The sequence below is a fragment of the Oncorhynchus tshawytscha genome, linkage group LG26 (assembly GCF_018296145.1).
Source record: "Oncorhynchus tshawytscha isolate Ot180627B linkage group LG26, Otsh_v2.0, whole genome shotgun sequence".
Classification (NCBI taxonomy): domain Eukaryota; kingdom Metazoa; phylum Chordata; class Actinopteri; order Salmoniformes; family Salmonidae; genus Oncorhynchus; species Oncorhynchus tshawytscha.
Window position 1 is genome coordinate 25,833,850 of NC_056454.1, and position 25,398 is coordinate 25,859,247.

The following is a 25,398-nucleotide window of genomic DNA, read 5'->3' on the forward strand; positions in this document are numbered from 1 at the left end:
CATTCTGAATGCAGGTGAGTAAAAATTCCAAATGTTGCACATTCCCACGCTGGTTGGATTCCAATAGTAATTACACATCACTTTGCAAGCCATCATAATGTGACTTGCCGGCCTGAAAACCATCTGTTTCATGCTATTGTTGTAACGGTTTTCTAGTGGTGATGAAGGAGAGTCGGACCAAACTGCAGCGTGTCGATTGCGATCCATATTTATTAAACAAAACGTAAACACGACTAAACACTAAACACTACAAAACAATAAACGTAATGAAAACCGAAAACAGCCTATCTAGTGCAAACTAACAGAGAGTACAAGTAAGACACTAAGGACAATCACCCACGACAAACTCAAAGAATATGGCTGCCTAAATATGGTTCCCAATCAGAGACAACGATAAGCACCTGCCTCTGATTGAGAACCACTCCAGACAGCCATAGACCTTGCTAGACAACCCACTAAGCTACAATCCCAATACCACCACCAAAACCCCAAGACAAACACACCACAATTACAAAAACCCCATGCCACACCCTGGCCTGACCAAATACATAAAGATAAACACAAAATACTTTGACCAGGGCGTGACAGAACCCCCTAAGGTGCGGACTCCCGAACGCACCTCAAAACAATAGGGAGGGTCCGGGTGGGCGTCTGTCCATGGTGGCGGCTCCGGCGCGGGACGTGGACCCCACTCCTTTAATGTCTTAGTCCCCTCTCCCTTCGTCCCTGGATAGTCCACCCTCGCCGCCGACCATGGCCTAGTAGTCCCCACCCAGAACCCCACTGGACTGAGGAGCAGATCGGGACTGAAGGACAGCTCGGGACCGAGGCAGCTCGGGACTGAGGGAAGCTCGGGAGTGAGAGAAAGCTCAGGAGTGAGAGAAAGCTCAGGAGTGAGAGAAAGCTCAGGAGTGAGAGAAAGCTCAGGAGTGAGAGGAAGCTCAGGAGTGAGAGGAAGCTCAGGAGTGAGAGGAAGCTCAGGAGTGAGAGGAAGCTCAGGAGTGAGAGGAAGCTCAGGAGTGAGAGGAAGCTCAGGAGTGAGAGGAAGCTCAGGAGTGAGAGGAAGCTCAGGCAGGTAGATAGATCTACCAGCTCCTGGCTGGCTGGTGGTTTCAGCAGATCCTGGCTGACTGGCAGATCCTGGCTGACTGGCAGATCCTGGCTGACTGGCAGATCTGGAAGAGTCTGGTTGACTGGCAGATCTGGAAGAGTCTGGTTGACTGGCAGATCTGGAAGAGTCTGGTTGACTGGCAGATCTGGAAGAGTCTGGTTGACTGGCAGATCTGGCGGCGCTGGGCAGACTGGCGGCGCTGGGCAGACTGGCGGCGCTGGGCAGACTGGCGATGCTGGGCAGACTGGCGGCGCTGGGCAGACTGGCGGCGCTGGGCATACTGGCGGTGCTGGGCAGACTGAACGCTGGGCAGACTGACGACGCTGGGCAGACTGACGACGCTGGGCAGACTGACGACGCTGGGCAGACTGGCGATGCTGGGCAGACTGGCGATGCTGGGCAGACTGACGGCGCTGGGCAGACTGGCGACGCTGGGCAGACTGGCGACGCTGGGCAGACTGGCGGCACTAGCTGCTCCATATAGGCTGACAGCTCTGGCGGCTTCTTACAGACTGACCGCTCTGGCGGCTCCGTGCTGACTGGCAGCTCCTTGCAGACTGGCAGCTCCTTACAGACTGGCAGCTCCGTGCAGACTGACAGCTCCGTGCAGACTGACAGCTCCTTGCAGACTGGCAGCTCCATGCAGACTGGCAGCTCCATGCAGACTGGCAGCTCCATGCAGACTGGCTGCTCCATGCAGACTGGCTGCTCCATGCAGACTGACAGCTCTGGCTGCTTCATGCAGACTGACATCTCTGGCTGCTCCATGTAGACTGGCTGCTTCATGCAGACTGGCAGCTCGGGCTGCTTCATGTAGACTGACAGCTCTGGCTGCTCCATGCGGACTGACAGCTCTGGCTGCTCCATGTAGACTGACTGCTTCATGCAGACTGGCAGCTCGGGCTGCTTCATGTAGACTGACAGCTCTGGCTGCTCCATGCAGACTGACAGCTCTGACTGTTCCATGCAGACTGACAGCTCTGGCTGCTTCATGCAGACTGGCAGCTCTGGCTGCTCCATGTAGACTGGCTGCTTCATGCAGACTGGCAGCTCGGGCTGCTTCATGTAGACTGACAGCTCTGGCTGCTCCTTGCAGACTGGCAGCTCCATGCAGACTGGCAGCTCTGGCTGCTCCATGCAGACTGACAGCTCTGGCTGCTTCATGCAGACTGGCAGCTCTGGCTGCTCCATGCAGACTGGCAGCTCTGGCTGCTCCATGCAGACTGACAGCTCTGGCTGCTCCATGCAGACTGGCTGCTTCATGCAGACTGGCAGCTCTGGCTGCTCCATGCAGACTGACAGCTCTGGCTGCTCCATGCAGACTGACAGCTCTGGCTGCTCCATGCAGACTGACAGCTCTGGCTGCTCCATGCAGACTGACAGCTCTGGCTGCTCCATGCAGACTGACATCTCTGGCTGCTCCATGCAGACTGACATCTCTGGCTGCTCCATGCAGACTGACATCTCTGGCTGCTCCATGCAGACTGACAGCTCTGGCTGCCCTGAACAGGCGGGAGACTCCGGCAGCGTAGGAGAGGAGAAAGGCTCTGGCTGCGCTAAACAGGCGGGAGGCTCCGGCAGCGCTGTAGAGGAGGAAGGCTCTGGCTGCGCTGAACAGGCGGGAGGATCCGGCAGCGCTGTAGAGGAGAAAGGCTCTGGCTGCGCTAAACAGGCGGGAGACTCCAGCAGCGCAGGAGAGGAGAAAAGCGCTGGCTGCGCTGAACAGGCAAGGCACACTGAAGGCCTGGTGCATGGTGCTGGAACTGGTGGTACTGGATCGAGGACACGCACAGGAAGCCTGGAGCGGGGAGCTGCTACCGGAGGACTGGAGTGTGGAGGTAGCACAGGATGGGCTAGACCGTGAAGGCGTACTGGAGATCTTGAGAGCAGTGTTGGCACAGGATGTGCAAGGCTAGGGATGTGCACAGGAGGCCTGGTGCGTGAGGCTGGCACCAACTTCACCAGCCGACTAACACGCACCTCAGGACGAGTATGGAGCGCTAACCCAGGTGCCATCAAATCCCCAACACGTTCCGTCGGGCGAATTCCATGCAAAAAGCACCAACACAGCAACTCCCTCATTTCTCTCTCCTCCAATTTCCCCATTAACTCCTTCACAGTCTCTGGTTCTGGTCTCCTCCTTGGCTCCTCACGATAAACAGGGAGAGTTGGCTCAGGTCTGACTCCTGACTCTGCCACACTCTCCCTGAGCCCCCAAGAAATTTTGGGGCTGATTCTCAGGCTTCCATCCGCTACGCCGTGCTGCCTCCTCATATCTGCGCCTCTCAGCTTTCGCCGCCTCCAGTTCTTCCTTGGGGCGGCGATATTCTCCAGGCTGAGCCCAGGGTCCTTTACCGTCCAGTTCTTCCTCCCATGTCCATTTCTCCAGGTGGTGCAGCCTCTCCCACTGCAGCTGCTGCTGCTCCTGCTGCTGCTGCCTCTGTTGCCTCTCCTGTGGTTCCTGCCTGTTAACACGCTGCTTGGTCCGTTGGTGGTGGGTGATTCTGTAACGGTTTTCTAGTGGTGATGAAGGAGAGTCGGACCAAACTGCAGCGTGTCGATTGCGATCCATATTTATTAAACAAAACGTAAACACGACTAAACACTAAACACTACAAAACAATAAACGTAATGAAAACCGAAAACAGCCTATCTAGTGCAAACTAACAGAGAGTACAAGTAAGACACTAAGGACAATCACCCACGACAAACTCAAAGAATATGGCTGCCTAAATATGGTTCCCAATCAGAGACAACGATAAGCACCTGCCTCTGATTGAGAACCACTCCAGACAGCCATAGACCTTGCTAGACAACCCACTAAGCTACAATCCCAATACCACCACCAAAACCCCAAGACAAACACACCACAATTACAAAAACCCCATGCCACACCCTGGCCTGACCAAATACATAAAGATAAACACAAAATACTTTGACCAGGGCGTGACAATTGTATTAGGATAAAACTAGGCCCTCAAAGTAATACCTTTTTAAAACCTGTATTGTGTTTAAGAATTGAATTTGAATGATAGCCTATTTGTTGAGGAACTCACTTGATGAAGGCCACAGGACTAAAAATGGGTGAATGTAACAACCATGTCTCTGCCACTAAGAAATACAGTCATGGGTGGTAACTCTACAATTTACTCAAAAGGTAAGGCACTGTGGGAAATAAGCAGTGTGTTAATGTAACATTGAAAAGTGTGGATCAGTATGGACACTGGACAAGCGTTCAGTGTTGATTTAACACTGGATAATGTGCTGTGCGGGTGGCAGAACAGCCAACAGGTCTTTGAGGTCCTTACATTACTTTAAGTCAAAATGTTCCTAGTTTCATGTTGAAACATAATTATTGGTACGGCTTTATAATTACTAATCGTCTCAGAGTGAGCACTCATTACCAGCTAATAGATGTTTAGATGGTCTGTATTATGTGCTATACATGTTTGTGTTGAACAAACACTCTCCATATGACTGTAATGGTCTCGCTCTGCAGAGATGCGATCACACTCAACATAAGAGGGTGGGAGATGTTGATGACTCCTTCGTCACATTGAGCTTTTCAAATGGGAGATCAACTGACATGAACAAACATTTAGCACATTCAGGGTGTGGTTGAACAAAATACCCCCAAACAGATGTGATGTAGTCTAGCAGAACAACAACCCATTACCTTTTACCCCTTGCAATCCTGTTGACATCAGTTACTTTTTTTCTGAACCACAGAGGGGAGAGATGAGTAGGATATGGGGGGGAGGGGCATTGGTTTTCGTATCTGTATGTTCTTTGGAAACTTAATTATGTGCAAGCTAGCAAAAAAGGACCAGAAAAAAGAGCTGATGATTATGAATGAATCTAAAGTTGATCAAAAGCTGAATACTATGGCCACTCAATTCGAATACTATACTTGTATGTGAACTAATGTTCAACAACGCCTTGTGTTCTAACTAAGGATGGGTATAGGTAGGATTAAAGTTGGATATCAATAATATGCCTTGTGGCACTGTGTTCAAAACGGATACTTAATGTACAAATGTTTTATAAATAAATACACGTACATGATTTAAGATTGAGTACATTATAGTAATATAGTGCATATCGATCAGATGGCACAGATGTCAAAGCAGCAGAGCTACCAACTCTCATGCTTTGGCGGTGAGACACGCATTTGACCATCTTCTCACGCTCACACGCCACACCGCGTATCACTCAAGCATTGAAAATTACTGTTTTTATTTGACTAATTCGTCCATTGTATAGTTAATGTGTTAACTTTTCAACTGTGCTCCAAATCGTTTTGAAATCGGAGCATCTGCGCCTGCAATTTAACATCACGAGCGGAACCTCTGTCATTGTCATGTCCTGCCAAAGCTCTGTGAATCGCGGCACATTGAAGCATATGATTGGGCTAGTTGTGTAAGAGATCAAGGGGATTGAATGCGCGTTTTAAATAAACGCTCCTCGAGAAGAGTGGAGCTAAATGGAGAGAGAACATTCTCTGCTGAGTTTATTAAACCGTAAAAAACAGCAGCACCGTAGCGCTGTTTTACACAAAAATGCGCAAAAACGAACGAAATCTGCTGAAATACATTTTGTACATATATGCGCGAATTGAATGTGAGGCTGGGCTGTATGTACAAGGATGTCAACAAATGTAGGTTGCTGTAACTCCCGTCCGTATTGCAGAATGCAGCCTTTGACAGAATAAAGTTCGATGTAATCCACAAATGCATTAGTTTCCTCGTTTGGTGATTGGCATTTAGTCTGTGACAACTCAAAGGCAGACATACTGTATGTTTAAGCAGGGATGTTTGGTAGGGTAAACGGATTTTTACCAATGAAAATAATTTTGCCAAACAGATTGTAAACCAAAAAGTGCAAACTTGATTCTAGAGGGGGGACAATAAATCGAAAATTAATTTGCGTCGTGTGTAGGGGCATTTATGTAATCTTGTCTTCAGGAGATTTTTATTATCTATTTACTTTAATTAGTCTGATCAGTGGAACAATTCTCATGATTAACAATGAGTGTTAAAATACAGGGTAATTACTATGCTTGTCAGCAAGAACACCACTGTTATTCCCCACACTTATTTTAGTATTCCACTTCTTCATTATTTTTCCAGTGTAATCACATATTTGAAGTCTGATATGCCTACTTGGGTCTTTGAAAATGAATTATATGAGGTTATGTATTTTTGCAGCCATTCATTGACAGTAATGCATTGGATAGGAAATGCTCCGGCCCTCAAATACAAGTTCACATAAATGCATCCTATTTTGTCTATGTAGAGTACGTTGATGGTAAGGACTTGTAGGCATAAACCACCTGAATGTTGATATTCATTAGATGTTTCTTGATGGTTGAGAAATTAATTGTTGAAACAAAAACATTTTCAAACACCCAGCACTTGGGAAACATAGATCAGGGGCACAACACTCCTGGAGAGGAAACAGGATTTTCTTCCAGCCATATTTTAAAGAGATAGTTTAACAAATTACAAAATACAAAATGTTTGTGTCCTTACCTTGTAAGCAGTCTATGGACTGCAATCTATGATTTGGCTACCCACTGCCATACACCAATAATATTAGTATTTCCTGTGCGGAGCCTTGGTGTAGTGGTAACATGTGTCACATACAACCTTCCACCTGAGAACAGGGATCAATCTCTGCTTCCAACCTTCCCACTGTTTCTCCCATTTGCCTGTCTCCCCATTTCATTGCTGTCTGAATAAAGTGTCAAACCACCTACAAAATATTAGCATACTTCAAATGTAATCCCCCCCCCAAAAAAAATCTAAAAGTAACAAAGTCATTGAATTTTGAGTGTTCATTTAATGTTCAAAGCATCCTGAATACAGTTGGGCCTGGGTCATTCAGGCATGTGTCGAAACTGATAGGATGGAAAGAAAGGAAACAATTCTCTCGGATCAGCATAATCCCTTTCCATCTTACCTTAACATTATAATAATGCACTAAATCAAGATTTGGCACATAATTTCGCACGTTACACCTCTTGAAATATATAGAAGAAAAATGTACAGACAGTGGCGTACAAATAGCTAAATAAAACTCAATTGAATTAACATTAGATATATTTCAATATCATTCAAATATAGGTCTATGTAGCCTAAACTATTTATTTTTTAATACAGTAATCTTGGTTTCCATTTGAAGAGTCTTTATACCCTTTGCTTGTTATGCAAAGAAATGGAAAACTTTGTATTTGTAGTCACTGTCACATTTGTTCTGAAGTTATCACCAGTCACAGACAGATAAACATCTTTATTTTGTTTTTAGCGGAGAGCTTCTGTGTATAAAGTGATAATGAAGGGCAAAAAAGCATCTAATGATGTACTTAGCTGTTCTATGAGTGGTCTGAGACAGTTGTTAAAAAACAAACATTTAAAGAGCAACTACAGTAAAGATGGTTTTGGGAACAGCTCTGAGATTTTAATTATATGTTTTTAATGATAAACGTAGCATTAAGATGCTTTAGGGAAACCGGGCCCTGACCTGTGGTTTACATTTACATTCCACTTTGGTCATAGGTCTAAGCCATGTCACAATATGTCGAATTGCAGGAAAATAGCTCTAAAACAGTCACATTTTCCTGGGGGAGGACCCCCAGAACCCCCTCTAGGGGTTTTGCCAGGTAGCAATGAATATCACATAGCAAATCTCACTCCAAGCTTTCTTGAAAAGTTGGCAGCCCTGAATTTTGTTTTAAGCACTTCACAAAATGTCACCTGCCTGCTTTTTTACTACATGACAGCCACATTGTGAAGAGCTACTGCAACTAATAATGCAACTATTGTCTGTTTTTATCTTCCAGATTTGTTTCAGTGGAATAAAATGAGTCTTGCTATGACAAGATTTGGTCATAGCTGTAGATCAGACGAGGGTGAGTTGGCAACCTAGAGGAAGTCATTTTTTGCCCACACAGCAAATCCTCCAGTATTAAAAATAAACCGAACACTGAGAGTGTTCAGTCTATGGACCCATATAGACACTGGAAGGAACATTAACACACTGCTTAGTGTAAAGCCTTATTCAAATATTTCCGAGAATGCCTTTTGACTAAATTGTAGTTACCACCTAAGACTGTAATTGTAAGTGACAGGGACATGGTTGTTGCATTTATCAATTGTTGGTCCTATGGACTTCACCAAGTGAGATCCTAAACAAATATGTTATCAAAATATATATGTTTAGGGCCTATTCCCAAAATAGATGGCATCATGAGGATGGAAAATTATGTGGAAATATTGAAGCAACATCGCAAGACATCAGTCAGGAAGTTAAAGCTTGGTCTTCCAAATGCATACTTCCAAAGTTGTGGCAAAATAGCTTAAGGACAACAAAGTCAAGGTATTGGCGTGGCCATCACAAAGCCCTGACCTCAATCCCATAGAAAGTTGTGGGCAGAACTGAAAAAGTGTGTGTGAGCAAGGAGGCCTACAAACCTGACTGAGTTATACCAGCTCTGTCAGGAGGAAAGTGCAAAATTCACCCGACGTATTGTGGAAAGTGTGTGGAAGGCTACACAAAATGCTTGACCCAAGTTAAACAATTTAAAGGCGATGCTACCAAATACTAATTGAGTATATGTAAACTTCTGACCCACTTGGAATGTGATGAATGAAATAAAACCTGAAATAAATATTTCTCTCTACTATTATTCTGACATTTCACATTCTTAAAATAAAGTGGTGATCCTAACTGACCTAAGACAGGGAATGTTAACTAGGATTAAATGTCAGGAATTGTGAAAAATGTAGTTTAAATGTATTTGGCTAAGGTGTATGTAAACTTACGACTTCAACTGTATGTTTGTGCATGTACATTGATTTATTAATTAATTAATCTTATGCTACTCAAATATAAATTAAAAACATTTTTTAAACTGATCCAATATGTTACTTGGACTTATTGCACTGGTTACTGAAATGTTTTTTTTTCCAGTTTAGATGCTTTTCGCCATATAGGCTTAAGCTGTTTAAAGTCACATAGCTAAGGCTGCATTTACACAGGCAGCCCAATTCAGATCACATCTGAAAAAGATCTGAAGTGATTAGGCAAAAAACAATTATTGGGAAAAATATCAGAATTGAGCTGCCTGTGTAAACATAGTAATAGTCTTCCCAACCCTAGCAGTCATTCTGAATACAGGTTGCAGTTGATTCAAATTCCAAAGTTGGATATCCCTACACTGGCAGGATAGCAATAGGACTTACTAGCTTAATTACTGACTCTGTCATACTGACTCTGTCATACGCTTGACATTTTTGTTGTCCTAGGATACATGGCTAAAATGCTAGTTCACTAGCCTAACTTGCTTTCATGGACAACGATGTGCCAGGCCAGCTAGTTAACATTAGCCAGCCAACTACATCTAACTACATCAGGCCAGGGGCAAAATTTATGAATTTATGGCTGGATCAGAATTGCCATTATAATCATTGGCAGTACAGAGATTTAAGTAAAACCACAAGTCCAAATCCCTATATCCATCCATGGCTAATTTAGGAAAGGGACACTTCTAGCTAGCTAGCTAGCCACCAGAGGACACACAATAAGACGCAAAATTAAAGTTTTCTGTCAGTGACGTTTGGTTTCTAATGTGACGGGATTGGTGTGAAGCCAAATCCAAACTGGCTTCCCTTTAACCTTTTTTTGGTGTGCCAGAACCATTCACAGCTGAGCTCAGTTCAGTTTGGCGGCAACAATGTTATACTGTTTCAGACCAGACTGCATAGACATACAGAGACAGAGGGACGCTGTTTCATTCGCTTGGATGCTTGCTCTGGTGAGCTACATTCAGAAACACAATTATTTTGTATATTTTTTTTCTTGGTCATTTTTTGAGGGGAGCCTGGCTTCCCTTGGCATCCACGAATACATGCCACTACTGGCTCAGCGGCTCCAGAGACATGCGCCCAGCCTCTGACCACCATCTTTTATATGCGGTTATATGCGGGCAGGGAAATAGATCATGAGCATAGAGAAGAAAATGTGTTTAGAACTGATAATTGATTGCATGGTGCAATAGTAAATTAAATTAATTGATTATTGAATGTTATGGTGGACACAGCTTGGTTGAACCAAAACATATACTGCTTCTGCTCAACAAACTCAAACTCGAAAACGCAGCATTTGGGGTTGGGCAGCAGTTCACAAACGACATTGTGTTTATCACCCTCACGGCAGTCAAGCAATGCATTCTACCAAAAGTCGTTCACAATCTAGTCAGGTTGCGGCCACAACTAGGCCTAGTTTCAAATGTATCAAGAAATAATCTTAGTTGTATGCATAGCAATCAATACATATAGGCTTAAGCTGTTTAAAGCACACATTTACAAGTCTCAATCTCAAATGACAGCTCCAATAAGCCTCCTATGGTGAACGACGTGAATGAAAGGCTTGTAGAATCATATATATATATATATATTGAGTTTTCAGTTTCTTTTTCACCGTTAGGGGGTCCTGCCTGCTTTGAGCATTACTGACTCAAATTAACAAAATGAGTGAAGATTCATTATTTTGACTGAACGAGTCGATAACATCAGAGTCAGTAAAATGAGCCGAACTTCCCATCCTTAGCCTGATCCTCTCTGGTGATGTTAAATTCCTATTAGAATCTAGCCGAAGTTAGGCTATCCAACAGTTCACCTGCAACCTGCATTCAGATTGCGTGACAGGGTTACGAACATTGTGGGAAGACTTAGACTATCAAAGTAATTTAAACTGTAACAAACATTTCAGTAAGGGTTGCATGCTGGAAAATATGGTAATGATGGGAATAGTTTCGGTTCAAAGTGATGTGTATCAGTTTAAGGACCCTGTATTAGGATAAAACTAGGCCCTTAACCTCTTAGAGCTACCTGAAGACATACCCAAATCTAACTGCCTGTAGCTCCGGCACAGAACCAAGGATATGCATATTCTTTGTACCATTTGAAAGAAAACACTCAGAAGTTTGTGTAAATGTGAATTGAATGTAGGAGAATATAACACAATAGATCTGGTTTAGATAATACAATGAAAAAAACATACGTTTTTTTTTTTTTATTGTTGTATCATCATCTTTAAAATGAACAAGATAAAAACAAACATTCAGATAGGATGATGGGGACAATTTCAGTGAAAAATATAAGAGGGCAACAGTACTTGTGCAAAGTTTCAGAACTTCCAAAATGAGTGTGCTACATGACATTTATCATGAAGTCACCCAGGTGTCCCACACAAGTAGCCCAAATGTACCCAAGTGGCCAAATTGGTGAAGTTATACATTTTGAATGGAATAACTATATACAAAAAAACAAAATGGTATTCTAACACACACCCCCCCCAAATAAATTGAGAAAAAAAAAGAAAAAAAAAATATACATTTACAAAATAACACTTTCAATATATGGAAGACCCTCAGTCCTCTACACAATATTGTGCTGCTGATGCCAGGTGCCAAAGCGGTCTCTGTCTGCTGTAGAGCAGAGGGTCACCAAGCATGTGGTGCAGGTGATGTGGGACTTCATTTTGCAAAGAACACAGCGACGCCTCCATGCTGTGCCCTTTTGGCCCTGAGGCACATCCATGCCTGCAGAAATACATTTGGGCAGATGAACACCACTTGTGGCAGGAGCTGGATGAACCAGCTTCAGTGGGGGATGGACACCTTGGCACTGGGGGCTCCCATTCGGAGTCAGTGTCACTGTGAAAGAAAATGTTCAGTTAGAATAGTTTCAAATATGAGCCCTGTATCAACAGGTATAATAAACAGATATACTGTATATAGAGTACAGGGAACAAAAGGTTGAATATATTATTATAGACCTGCTAGATCTACTGTCTCATTTATATTATGACATTTCAGCTAGATCTACTGTCTCTATTATATTATGACAGACCAGCTGGATCTACTGTCTTTATTACATTACAACAGACCAGCTGTATCTACAGTCTCCATTTCACTTTGACCATTGTTGTGGGCCTGCCCTCCCCTCAACAGCCTCAAATAGGCTATTTCATTTCACAAATAATATTTTATATTATTAATTTCAAACAACGGCATTAGCATGAGAAGAACTTACCAGTCCAAAACGATGTCCTCTCCGTTCAAAAAATATTCCTCCATTTGGGAATCGCTAAATGAACCGTCCTCGATCAATTTCTTCTGAAATTGTGTGTACATCTGTATATCTAGACTTAGATTTAGCTTTCCCTGACTTAGTCGCCATACTGATTGATATATAAACAGCTGAATATGCGCTTTACCAAAACAATGCTGTGCACAACATGCGAGGCTCCTTCCGGTATGAATCGCAAATGGCGAATGAACCTCTTTGCGCTGGAGTTTACTACATGGGTTGGTCTTCCAACACATAAACATTACATATTGCCGTTTACCTCAGCTCATTGGCTATCTACCCAGCTAGATTTCAAGACGATCAGTGGTCATTGGGTTAAAATACAGTCAATCAACGAAACAGCGGTCATATCATTGGTGCACAATGATGTCATTACTTGTTGTCTTCAAATCGGTTTCTTTCAGTCAATACGTCCCGCGAAATGACCCATCAGGTTTGGTTGTGTAACAAACAGAACCAGTTGATTGCAATGAAACCAAACATGACTGGAAAAGTCACGTTTTGTGTGTGTATTTACCTCGAATGTGTCATCGAAAATGGAATGAGACGGAATTCATGACACAAGCGGTTCACAAAATGTTTCGTGTTAGGCTATAAAAATGGATTTTATCAAACAAAAGACCATTCATTGTGTAACAATGAGCATTGGGATTGCAAACAGAGGAAGATCGTCAAAGGTAAACAATTTATTTTATTGAAGTTTGTGTTTTTGTTACGCCTGTGCTGGTTGAAATAGTTGTTTTTTTATGGGGCTCCATCCTCAGATAATCACATCGTATTCTTTTGCAGTAAATCCTTTTTAAAATCTGACAACGCAGTTGGATTAGCAAGATTCTAGGCTTTCGAAACATGTGAGACACTTGTATTTTCATGAATGTTTATTATGACTATTTATGTAGCGATCACCGTATGTTGTCGAATTTCATCCCGCTACCGGGTTCGGTGCGCAGAGAGGTTAAATAAGGCCTTATGACGTAGATATGGTAATGTGTGAAATATTGTTCTATTATTATTCATAACATATTCACTTAGAATTTCACTTGGTGAAGTCAATAGAACTGGAATTTGATGAATGCAACAAGAATGTCTCTGTCACTAACAGCTACAGTCATGGGCAGTAACTGTACTGTTTACTCAAAAGGCAAGGCACTCTGGGAGATATTTGAATTAGATTTGCATAACTCTTTTCTACCAACTGAGCACTTCATATAGTACGAGGAAAAAAACAATCACCTCGCCCACCTCCAACGTGCACCATCCACCTGGGTGATGCATAGCGACCATTTTTATGCCGCAATGCTCACCACCACAGTGATATGCCAATTAGAAATGAGGGGGATGATTAGGTGGCCTTGATGAAATGGGGCTAGGTTGGGAATTTAGCCAGGACACCAGGGTTAACACCTCTACTCTTAAGATAAGTGCCATTTTTAAATGACCAGGGAGTCAGGACAACCAAGACTGCACCCTACACAGGGCAAGGGTGGTATGCCGCATAATCTTATTCACTATGATTTAAAAAAAAGGCAAAACTGATTCTAGATCAGCATTCCCACTCGGATATGCTTTGTGGATACAGACCCAGAGATCCACAGCTGTAGTTCTGAGGGGTAAAAGTAAATAAAAAGTCCCCTTACTATCGACACTTTATACTGACACAATGTTAAAAATAGGAAACATTAACATATGATAAAAAGGTACACAGACAGACCATGTATATATTAAACTAGCCTGCAAATGGTTAAAATAAATGATATAATAATTGATTCCCTGTGTTTGGTTATAGTATGTTGCCATTGCCCTGAAATTGAGAAGTCTGTGTCCACTAAAATTGCTGGTGAATCCTCTGACATCTTCAAAGACGGCTGTTCTATAGTCTGTCTTATAGGCAACTTTAAGGCTTTACACTAACCCATTAGCTGACAAACCAGCTAAGTATTAGAATAAGGTGTGCTAGATTAGGGTTGGAGTGAAAATGTACAGGATGTTAGCTCTCCAGGAACAGGGTTGGAGAGCTCTGCGACTAAGCAGTGTGTTAGTTTAACACTGTTCCGGTGTGGGTCCACAGACTCAACACTTTCAGTGTTGATTTAACACTCTGTCTAACACACTTTTTTTTTTTTTACACAAGAATTTGCTGTGCATAGTCTCAGTGATGTTAAAGGCTATTATCTGCAGTACAGTAGCTTGAAAATAAATTAGATAGGCATATCAAATCAAAACAATACAGGCACTATCCTCACACTGATATCACTTCAATTCCATGTAATGTATTGTGTTATATGGTATATTGACTCCAGAGGAGACTGGTGGGAGGAGCTATAGGAGGACAGGCTCATTGTAATGGCTGGAATGGAATTAATGGAACGGTATCAAACAGATCAAACATATGGAAACCACATGTTGGATTCCGTTCCATAGATTCCATTCCAGCCATTACAATGAGCCCGTCCTCCTATAGCTCCTCCCCCAGCTTCCTCTGATTGACTCATGGCACACACACACCAACACACACACACACACGTCATTCACTCACATAAACTGTTTGTCCGGTTGGTGTGTGTCCATGTGATTACAGAGATGACTCTCCTGACCTTGTGGTTTGATTTTGTGGGGTTAATGTTGTTGTAGCTGAACTGATCAATGTAATTTGGCCTGTGGAAATGTTTCTGTAGTAGACCGCACACATACCCACCAACACGTCAGTCCATTACTATATAGTCCTAAGCCCTTTCCTTGGCTGTACTTTTGGTATCGTTTGATCCTCTATGCATACAGGCAATGACCAACAGAACCAGATGAAGATAATCATTTCATTAGAGTAAACTTGGCTTTCATTTTTGTTCTTGCTGACCACTTTTCAAACCAATGTCTTAGAATCAGCAGGTTTCAAACATCATGTTTCGTATGTATTGACACTCAGTTCTCTTTTAGGGTTTCAAGTCTGTGTTGACACTGGTCCTTTATAGATTTCTGGACCTAACAGTGCTGTAAACACATTCTCATTCACGATGACCACTGCTCGCATTAATTTGGGTACATGTGTGCATGCGTGTGTGTGTGTGGATGCTCTCTGCTCTTCTCTGATAGAGCTTGGCAGTTTCCTGTCAGTTAGGCAGAGTCACAGTCCATTCCCAGAACTGACACAGTGCCTTGAGTTGAGTCTGCCATGACAATCACAAAAGCCATAGTGACAATACAACTGCATGGACATGGGGAGAGTCCCCAAGGAGCTAACATATACGGTGGACTGAAATCAGCTATCACAAGCACTTATAACGTCTGAAAAATAAAATAAGACGCAGCAAACTGTCAAAACGATGACTTCCGACCGCGGTCTTGTGGACAGGCTATGCAAATTCTACCCTGATGTCCCTGATTGCGATCACCACTATGTGTTGTTATTTAAAGTAATTGCATAGCGTTTGTTGGTAAAGTGTTAGTGGAAAAATGTGTGTCGGCTTGTATTACTATCCTCGTACCAGAAATTCCCAAAAGTCCCCACAAGGACAGTAAAACGTTGAAAATATTCCATCGTGGGGACATTTCCCACTCCCCCACAAACTTTTAAGCTTAGGGGTTATGTTTAGGCCTGTTGCAGAGATGCATAAACCCTAATTAGTCATCTTTTCCATTTGGTTGCCACTCCTCCTCCTTTTTCTTTGCACTGACAGCTTTTCTTTCCTGATGACTTTAACCAAACTGTGGGAAAGTCAAAGGCACCATGACCCAAATACAACAGTCCAGAACTGTTTCTTTATGGAAAGGAAAATATCAAGATAGGTTGTTTTCATTTGTTTAATGATATAAATGTCTTCAAGTATGGTTTTCTTCTATCATGTAGGCTTCTTCTGACATCAGATGTAAAGGAATAAACGTTTGAAGAGAAGCCTATTCAATAATATATATATTTTTAAATATATACAATTCAGCCGCATCTGATTTTAAATTAATGATGATTAACAAATAGTGATGAAATGGTGGCTAAAACACAAGCCTGCAATTATGTGTAATACTGCCCCCAAGCTGGCAAAAATGATTAGCGTCTCGAGGAAGGGCAGTTTACAATCTCCATGGTTACGATGTGGCCCAGCTCTTGAAGTTTGACAACTGGCTACAGTAGCTAGCTACCTTGCACGATAGCTTTCTATCTATCCTCTTACTATTTATTTTTTAGATGAAGTGGTTTTAAACCGGTGCAAAAATGAGTATATCAGTAACTCGAACATTTAATAAGCAAAATGAAACCAACAAAGGTTTTACACAACAGCGGGTACACGACTATCTATATGGTGAGTTAGCTAACGTTAACTAGGTAAGTTAGCTTGTTTGCAATAATTATCTAGACAGTTTGCAAGCGAACATGAACTGTTTTTGTTGTGGATGTTGCATTACAGACCCCGTATATACTGTGTCCGGGGAAATGGACCATGCAAGGGCCAGCTTCAAGGCACATGCATCCGTGGACCGGGTGGTAAGTTAATCAACGTTAGCTAGCTAGCATAGCAACCTCGAACTAAACACTTACTTTCAAATGACCTTTCATGTGATTACAGATTCACAATCAATGCTTATCGCTGTCTTCATTCGTCAGTAATGTCACATGTGTCCATGACTCTAAAGCAATACCTAGGACTTTTCCAGACCTCCCTTACCCATGACAGTTTTTCATATCATGCATAACTGCAAGGATTTATTTTGAGAAGAAATTCAATTCACACTTGGTGAAATAATGTTAATATTATTAACCCAATAATTTGACAGTAACCCTGTAACCCAAATACGGTCACCGTAAAAGCCCTAACCCTATGAAAGACCTCTCTCCATGTCCCCCTGCTCAGAGGAAGGTTCCAGAGTATGGGTCCATGTTCAGTCACCTACCTCACCACCCTCGTTACGTCTTGCGTCTGGACACCACTGACCCTGTGCCCACTTTTATTGACCGCCGCTGGCGAGGGTACACAGAGCAGCGCAGAGAGGCAGTTCAGCAGCTGGCAAGGTAACACACACACAGACACACACATGCTATCCCTACAGAGGAGAAATCTTTGGATACTGAAGTAGATAGATTCAAGTTACATTTGTGTATATATAGTATATGAATTTATGTGGACACCCCTTCATATTAGTGGATTTGGCTATTTCAGCCACACCTGTTGCTGACAGGTGTATAAAATTGAGCACACAGCCATACAATCTCCATAGACAAACACTGGCAGTAGAATAGCCTTACTGAAGAGCTCAATGACTTTTAACGTGGCACCGTCATAGGATGCCACCTTTCCAAAAAGTCTCTTCGTGAAATTTCTGCCCTGCTAGATCTGCCCCGGCCAACTGTAAGTGTTGTTATTGTGAATTGTAAACTTGTAGGAACAACAACAGCTCAGCCGCGAAGTGGTAGGTCACACAAACTCACAGGACAGGACTGCCGAGTGCTGAAGCGCGTAGCGCGTAAAAATCGCCTCGGCTGCAACACTCACTACCGAGTTCCAAACTGCCTCTGGAAGCAACGTCAGCACAATAACTTTCAATCGGGAGCTTCATGAAATAGGTTTCCATGGCTGAGCAGCCGCACACAAGCCTAAGCTCACCATACTCAATGCCAAGCATCAGCTGGAGTGGTGTAAATCTTGCTGCCATTGGACTATGGAGCAGTGGAAACTCATTCTCTGGAGTGATGAATCACGCTTCACCATCTGGCAGTCCAACAGACGAATCTGGGTTTGGCGGATGCCAGGAGAACACTACCTGCCCCAATGCATAGTGCCAACTGTAAAGTTTGGTGGATGACTAATAATGATTGTGGGCTGTTTTTTATGGTTTGGGCTAGGCCCCTTAGTTACAGTGAAGGGAAACCTTAACACTGCAGCATACAATGACATTCTAGACAATTCTGTGCTTCCAACCTTGTGGCAACATTTTGGGGAAGGCCCTTTCCAGTTTCAGCATGACAATGCCCCCATGCAAAAAGCGTGGTCCATACAGAAAATGTTTGTCGAGATCGGTGTGGAAGAACTTGACTGGCCTGCACAGAGCTCTGACCTCAACCCCATCGAACACCTTTGGGATGAATTGGAATGCCGACTGCGAGCCAGGCCTAATCGCCCAACATCAGTACCCAACCTCACTAATGCTCTTGTGGCTGAATGAAAGCAAGTCACTGCAGCAATGTTCCAACAACTGTTATAGCAGCAAAGAAGAGATCAACTCCATATTAATGCCCATGATTTTTGAATGAGATTTTTAAGAGCAGGTGTCCACATACTTTTGGTAATGTACTGTATTTCATATACTTGATTTACTTGATTATTAAGGCCCATGTTTGTCTTGTTGTTTTTTTCTCTGTTAGGGTCGTTCCTGGTGCTCTGTTTCAGGTCAGAGGGTGCAAAGACAGCAGTGTTTCAGGCATTGATCGTTGGAAGTTTTTCAAGTGGTGAGAGAGAGCACATACCCGTAAGGCGGCAGCAGGACATTGTGGGATCAAGGGTTAAAGAATGAATGGTGTCAGAGAGGACACCAGGGCCTGGAGGAAGACTCAGGCATCAAGTCATGACAGCATCAGAGGTCATTTGTATCATGAGAGTCAAATCACACAACCGTCATTATCCTCACTGTAGCACCAGCGGCATGGTCACTGGATAGAATGTCAGCAGACCAGCAGATCTTTCTCTGTAAAAAATAGAACTAACTAAAACCAGAATTAGGATTTTTGTATCAGTTCAGATGGATTTGACTCTGTTTGAGTGTGTAGTGTTGAAGCCTTATCCCATATTAAAGTAAAACATTGATTGTTTCTGATTATGTTTTTTGTATTCCTTTCCCTCCCTCAGCCCCCTGATCCCCTTTGCACAGCAGGTTCCCCCCGATGTGGTCTTTGCATTGCCCAAGTAAGTCATGCTGCCAAAGTCCCCTGAAAAATGCTGTAAACATATTGGGAACCCCTCTCTTCTCTATCACTCTCTCTCCCTTCCTCCCTCCACTCAGAGCTAACCCATACTCTACAGTGGAGGGGGATAGTGAGCAGCTGCCCACTCCATTCCAGCGCACCATGGGAGTGCAGACTGACTACAGGGACAGTGAGGCCCAGACGGACCCCTACACCCCCGAATACGTGGTACGGCCCGGGACGGCCCGCCCAGAGCTGTTGACACTGGCCACACTGACATGGGGTACATACGAGCTTCAGAGACCCTACCGCTTCACCTCCTGTTGCACCTCTACAATACTTATACTGCAGGACAGGCCATTCAGACCCATCCTCACACATGTTCCAACACAACACAACTCCCTTCACCCCAGCCTCATCACCTTGACTCCTCTGACACTATCTCTCTCCCTCTACCCCCCCCAGGTCGTGGTCTTCCGGCGGGTCTGGCGGAGGTGGAGATGATTGAGCGAACCAGGGTGAAGCGGGCGTGGGAGGCCACCCTGCCCCCCATGGACGACCTGAGTCAACTGGACAAGAGGAAGAGGATGATGGATGAGATGGAGAGGAAGGAGTGGGCCTTCAGGGAGGACGAGATCCAGAAGTGAGGGAATGAGAGAATAAAGGAAGGAATGCACCACACAAGCAGCTTCACCATCTTTTTAAAATTCTTTCCCTCCTGCCCTTGTCCACCCATCCCTGCTCTCCCTCCCCTTGCCCCACTGTCATTCTCCCCCCTCTACCCCAGGCTGCAGGAGGCCCGCCTGGCCTTGCTGATGGGTATACTGAGGCAGAGGGAGGAGGTTCAGCAAGAGGCCACGGTGGACAGGCTGGACCTCAAGTACTCCCAGCACCAGAGAGACGAGAAGAGCAAGCTGAGCAAGATACGCAATGACTACATCATCTGTAAGTCAATGGGTGTTTCTCATTATGCATTCTACCGTGCTCCACACTCTCGTGCTCCTAGTGCATTCTCCGACGACTTTCTTTTGAGTACGTTCTTGTGAGGATGAGAGTGTGGAGAATGTATAAAATATTACATTTGAGGAGCACACGCACTCCCCCTAATGTATTAACTCACGCTGCACCTCCCCATTCACTGAACCTTCTTCCAGCCACGACAATGGCAACAATAGACAAAACAAGATATACACAAAGCAAACGTTTTACTTCATAATTATCAGCTAGATATGTACATCGTAATAATCTAGCTAGCCAGCTAGTTAAACAGGCAAAAATAACCTAAAACTAATGTTATGTGGTTAGCTACCAATTCTTCGTGGCTAGATAGCTATCCAGTTAACCCTATTGACTTAATATGGACTTGGGACTTACTCATTCACTTAACCGTCTTCCAGCTAGGACAATGGCAATGGAGACAAAACAAGATATACTCAAAGAGTAGTAGCTAGCCAGTTAGCCTTATTGACTTACTTGCGATCTACAGTACGTAGGCATGTAAATATGCCAAAATTAATACAGCATGTATTTATTAACATATCAAGATAAAATATTGTAGTCAGGCAACATATGAGATGTGAATAGGCAACATTTCATTCTGAAGTTGAAGTGTATTTTCTCTTGCTTCAGCTCAAATAATGACTACCAGTGATTTCAATAAATTTTGCGTAATTTCTTACGTGGTTGTGTCATATTTCTTTGTATACTTTCCTTTGAATCCTGCATCGTTGCATGCTTAAAAATATGTACAAATGGAGTACGCATTCGACAAGTGCCCTCCCTGCTCCGTTTAGCATACTTTGGACTCAGCATATTTGGACTCATACTCCAACCCTCCCTTGGTCCAATTTGTGTGCCCGGATGACGGTAGAATGCATTTTGAGGAACACCCAATGTCTTGATTTTTGTCTAAGGCTATGTCTAATGATGCATAGAAATTCTGCGTATTTACATTTTGCATTTCATAAATCACTGTGATAAGTGTTGATAAGTGTTCAAACGCCTCTAACCTTCCCTTTAACTTTGATTTAATACGATGAGAACAGTAGGGCTTAAAGATTTACTGTCTCTCTATCGTTCTCCTTCTATTCCACTCTTTCTCCCTCTCTCCTTCCCCCGTTCTCTCTTTTCCCTCCCTCTCTCTCCTCTCCCAGCAATGAGGAAGCTGACAGCGAAAAGAAAAAATGTGGAGGGAAAGCTAAAACGCCGTGACATCATCAAGGACTACTCCAACTACTCATCTCAGACGTACGCCCCTCTGTCCCGCATCGGCCTGTTTCCTGACCGCCACTCCCAACGCAACATGGTCAAGAGCCGCTACCTTGATACCTATGAAGGTTTGAGTGTGCTGATCTAGGATCAGTTTGATATTTCAAGATCATTATGAATAAGATTACATGGACATGGGGGACCTGATCTTAGGTCAGCACTCCTACTCTGAGAAAAATGAATACAGACCCTGAATCTCAAAGTGATGGTGTTTTAATAATGCCAGATCATCAAAATTGCTAAGGTAGACGTTAGTGAGCTCTCTTCCTATCTGTCAATCACAGGTCTGCTGGAGCTGGAGGCGGGACTTCCGGTCTCAGTGACAGAGCCATGTATCAAAGCCCCTGTACCCAAAGTCAGCAAGGGCTTCGTCAAACGCTCTGCACGCAGAGAGATGGAGCTCATGAAGACACACCAGGTCACAAACACACACACACACACACACACACACACACACACACACACACACACACACACACTCAAAAGATGTATAACACTATTTTTGTCCCTCCATCTGCAGGCTCTGAAGGAGGAGAAGACTCGTGTGGAGGAGAAGAAGACCCTGCGCTTCCTCTTTAAGACAGAGAAATCTGTTCCTCGACCACAGACCCCTGTGGTGGACGAGCCCCCTGAGGTACAGTACAGTCCGTCTCAACACACTGTCTGGAGATGTACACTATCCCCCCTCACTCACTATGTGGTCTGTAGCACATCTCTTCATTCTCTCTTCACCCTGTCATTCCGGTGTTTTTCCAGGGGGACGAGGAGAGAGAGTTGGCTGTCATCTACTTGCAGAAGCTGCTGAGGGGAAGAAGCATTCAGAACCAGGTGTGTTTTTATGAAGAGAATGATAAGCTCATTGATAAACCAACCTTTCTCTGTGTGTGTCTGACGTTATGGGATGCCATCTCTGTGCGCTGCTGTCTATCTGTACGTGTGTGTGTCAGATGTTTGAGGGGAAGGAGAAGCGTCTAGAGCTGATCCAGGAGCTGAGAACCACTCATGCCCTGCAGAGAGAGGAGCAGGAGCTCCAGAGAGCAGACACACAGCTCACGCTGGCTCTGCAGAGACAGAGAGAGCAACACACACACAAGGTGAGAGAGAAAACACACACACACACACACACAGACAGGTACAGACACCTCTTTCCTCCCCCATCCCTCACTCTCCCATCTTCCTGTCCCAGGCATCCTTGGTGGAGGGGTACCAGGCAGCTGTGGCAGGGGCGGAGCTTGTGGACATGCTGGACTTCCTATCGAAGGAGCTGATTCGCCTACAGGAGGAACGCAGGATCCATGCGTTCACCTTATTGGCCGAGAGAGACAGGCGCCTCCGAGAGGCCGAGGAGAGTGGGCGGAGACAGATGGAAGAGAGGAGACGTAGAGAGGAGGATGAGATCTTCAAACAGGTGTTTGTGTGTGTGCGTGCGTGCGTCTGCCTGCATGCGCATGCCTGTGTGTGTGTCGTGTGTGTAATGCCTGTACTGTCCTGTAGGTGATGAGGGTTCATCAGGAGACAGTAGATCTGTACCTGGAGGACATCATCCTGGGGACTCTGGACCAGACAGCAGACCAACAGGCCAGACAGGAGATACGCAGAGTGGCAGAGGAGGTCAACAACATCGCCTACGCCATGGAGGAGACGTACGACACACACACACACACCAGGGTTTCCGTTAGCCGGTAATAGCTGGCTCTTGGCCTATAAAAACAAAGAAAAGCTGATAACTAAAATTGGCGCTAGCCAGTTGTCCAGAAGAATAATCAAAAATACCATTGTGATATAATGCTTTTTAGCCTATTCATTGATGGAAATACCAGTCAATGTAAATACATTTGACGTGTCATACTTATCGGTCTATAGGTCAATTTGCATAATTTAGTGGAATTAAATTGGTGTGTGTAGGCTACAGTATATTTGTTGTGTATCTTATTTATCACACAAATACAGCGTACAGTTACAGAGCCTTTGAGCGGAAAATCTGTCAGACAGCATGAGAGCTGCTGTGTCAGCATCTCAAATGGCAACGGAAGGCAAGCTTCATCAGTTCGTGACACACCACCTTGCAGTCAGCTATGCATTTTGGAAACGTACTTAATTGTTTGAAACTTGAACATTTTAATACATATTATGAGGCATGTCTTACGTTGCTTCAATGTTGCCTGTTAGATCTCCTCTCATTCTACATTTCTAACGGATATTTTCATCTCTGTCACATGAAACAACTCGCATGTGCGGTGCTCTTTAGACAACAGTGTTTTCCAGCTAATTGCATTATGGAATGAACATTCGCACGTAGAGTACTGCCTTGTGCGCATCGCTTATGATGTGAAGAAATAATACTTAAAGTATTATTCAACATTTTAAGCAAAACATTCTGATCTATTGCACAGGCTCATTGCTTTTTATTATCCCATAGTCTGTTTGAATAGGCTATTTCTTTCTCGACAAGCTGACCAATAGAATATGTAAACCTTTCTCCTCTGGGGATAGTAGATTAACAGGCTGGTGATGTTGCTGTTGGTTACTGGTCTTGTTGTCTGAGGAAAAGTAAATGTGGACAGTTATTCTAACATCTTCAAAGTGCACATCTGAATTCAGTAAGAAGGACTGCATATCGTTGCATCCTCGACTTGCATGTTTTGTTAATATAAATTACTATAATCTAAATGTGATTTCTGTCATTCTGAGCGCTGTGGGTGGACACCCTAATCAGGTTATGCACCCACTGCATATGGGTCCGGCGGATTTCTCAATTGTCCGGAGCCACATTATCCTATCTGAAACCCTGACACACACGCCATCTAGCATCCATATACACTGTATCTCTGTATCTTTGTATTGCACATTGTAAAAGGTGTGTGTGTGTGTGTGTGTGCGTGTGTGCGTGTGTGTGTGCGTGTGTGCGTGCGTGCGTGGGTGTGGGTGGGTGGGTGGGTGGGTGTGTAGTCGGAGCAGCCTGCAGTCAGAGGAGATCGTAGCAGAGCTGGTGTACAGCTTCCTGATCCCTGAGGTACAGAAGATCAACGTCAGAGACAGAGGTAGGCCGTTTATTCCCAAAGCACCCAGTACCATCACATGCTGATAATACATGATAGCGTAGTAACACAATAATAATTACATAATAATACTTTAGTCTCTTCTGTCTTTCTCTCTCTCTTCATCCACCTTTCTCTCTCTCCTTTTCCCCCTCTCTTTCTCTCTCTCTCCCTCCCCTCTCTCTCTCTCCCTCCCCTTCCTTCCTCCAGTGCGTCAGAGCCAGCGCAGGCACCTCCAGGCGGCTCACCAGATCATCCACGGGGGTGAAGAGAGCTCAGTGGCCCCTCCTCCTGGCTCCCCTGGGGCCCAGCGCCCCCCCTCGCCCTCGGACAGGGCCTCCAGCCAGCTCCTGGAGGAGATGCTAACCCATGTCGAGCAGAAGCTGGAGGGAGCAGGCAGGGGAGAGGAGGAGCGCAGGGAGGTGGGAGAGGCAGAGCAGAAAAGAACCAGCTGAGAATAGATTAATTTCTCAACAGTAGAGAAAACACTTGGTGTTTCTTCAAGCAATGCATCTCCAAAGAGTTCAGTGTCATGCTTTTGCTCAAATAAGACTGAGATTTTATTGAATTATCATTGTGTTTGTCTTGTTCTTACATGCTGTGCTTGATAAAGTGAGTTGCTAAGAATTTTGAAAAAGCTGAGTCTAAGATATTTTTTCATGGGTCATTGGGTCAGAAGTTGACTAGATCAAATATATGTATTGTATGGGTCATGTTACTAAAGGCTCTTACTACAGGCTACTGTCTACAAAACATGTCGTCCCATGAGTATAGTGTGGGGCAGGCTGTGGTTATCACTAGTTACCACAGCCACAAAGTCATAAACACCACCTATTTCTACAATTTATCTTCATAAAATGTGAAACCTAAACTTAACCTTACCCTTAAGCTTATGCCTAACCGTAAATCAAGACCAAAAAACTGGAACCGTTTAACTCAGTT

At 44.0% G+C, this 25,398-nt stretch overlaps 1 protein-coding gene across 3 annotated transcripts; it reads left to right on the forward strand.

The window, feature by feature from the left end:
- Window positions 1-16,323: 16,323 nt before the first annotated feature.
- cfap91 (cilia and flagella associated protein 91) lies at window positions 16,324-25,093 on the forward strand. 3 transcript variants are annotated; one of them, XM_042306994.1, is made up of 17 exons: window positions 16,324-16,556; window positions 16,662-16,738; window positions 17,080-17,263; window positions 18,614-18,697; window positions 19,095-19,151; window positions 19,249-19,433; window positions 19,616-19,793; window positions 19,938-20,095; window positions 21,304-21,486; window positions 21,703-21,836; window positions 21,939-22,052; window positions 22,175-22,246; window positions 22,366-22,512; window positions 22,605-22,826; window positions 22,913-23,100; window positions 24,368-24,459; window positions 24,667-25,093. In XM_042306994.1, exons 3-17 carry the CDS (start codon window positions 17,130-17,132, stop codon window positions 24,909-24,911), a joined length of 2,193 nt encoding a protein of 730 aa, XP_042162928.1. In that variant the 5' UTR covers window positions 16,324-16,556; window positions 16,662-16,738; window positions 17,080-17,129; the 3' UTR covers window positions 24,912-25,093. The 3 variants fall into 3 exon arrangements, with proteins under 3 accessions (XP_042162928.1, XP_042162927.1, XP_024245158.2); XM_042306993.1 differs by having other exon boundaries at window positions 17,106-17,263; XM_024389390.2 differs by having other exon boundaries at window positions 16,325-16,556; window positions 17,106-17,263; window positions 22,913-23,061.
- Window positions 25,094-25,398: the final 305 nt, after the last annotated feature.

Excerpts from the sequence above, each read along its gene's own strand:
- cfap91 (XM_042306993.1), top strand. The coding sequence starts at position 16,469 with ATGAGTATATCAGTAACTCGAACATTTAATAAGCAAAATGAAACCAAC. Across the intron at positions 18,698-19,094 it reads CGTTGGAAGTTTTTCAAGTG|CCCCCTGATCCCCTTTGCAC; the intron begins GTGAGAGAGAGC and ends TCCCTCCCTCAG. Across the intron at positions 21,837-21,938 it reads AGCTCATGAAGACACACCAG|GCTCTGAAGGAGGAGAAGAC; the intron begins GTCACAAACACA and ends CTCCATCTGCAG.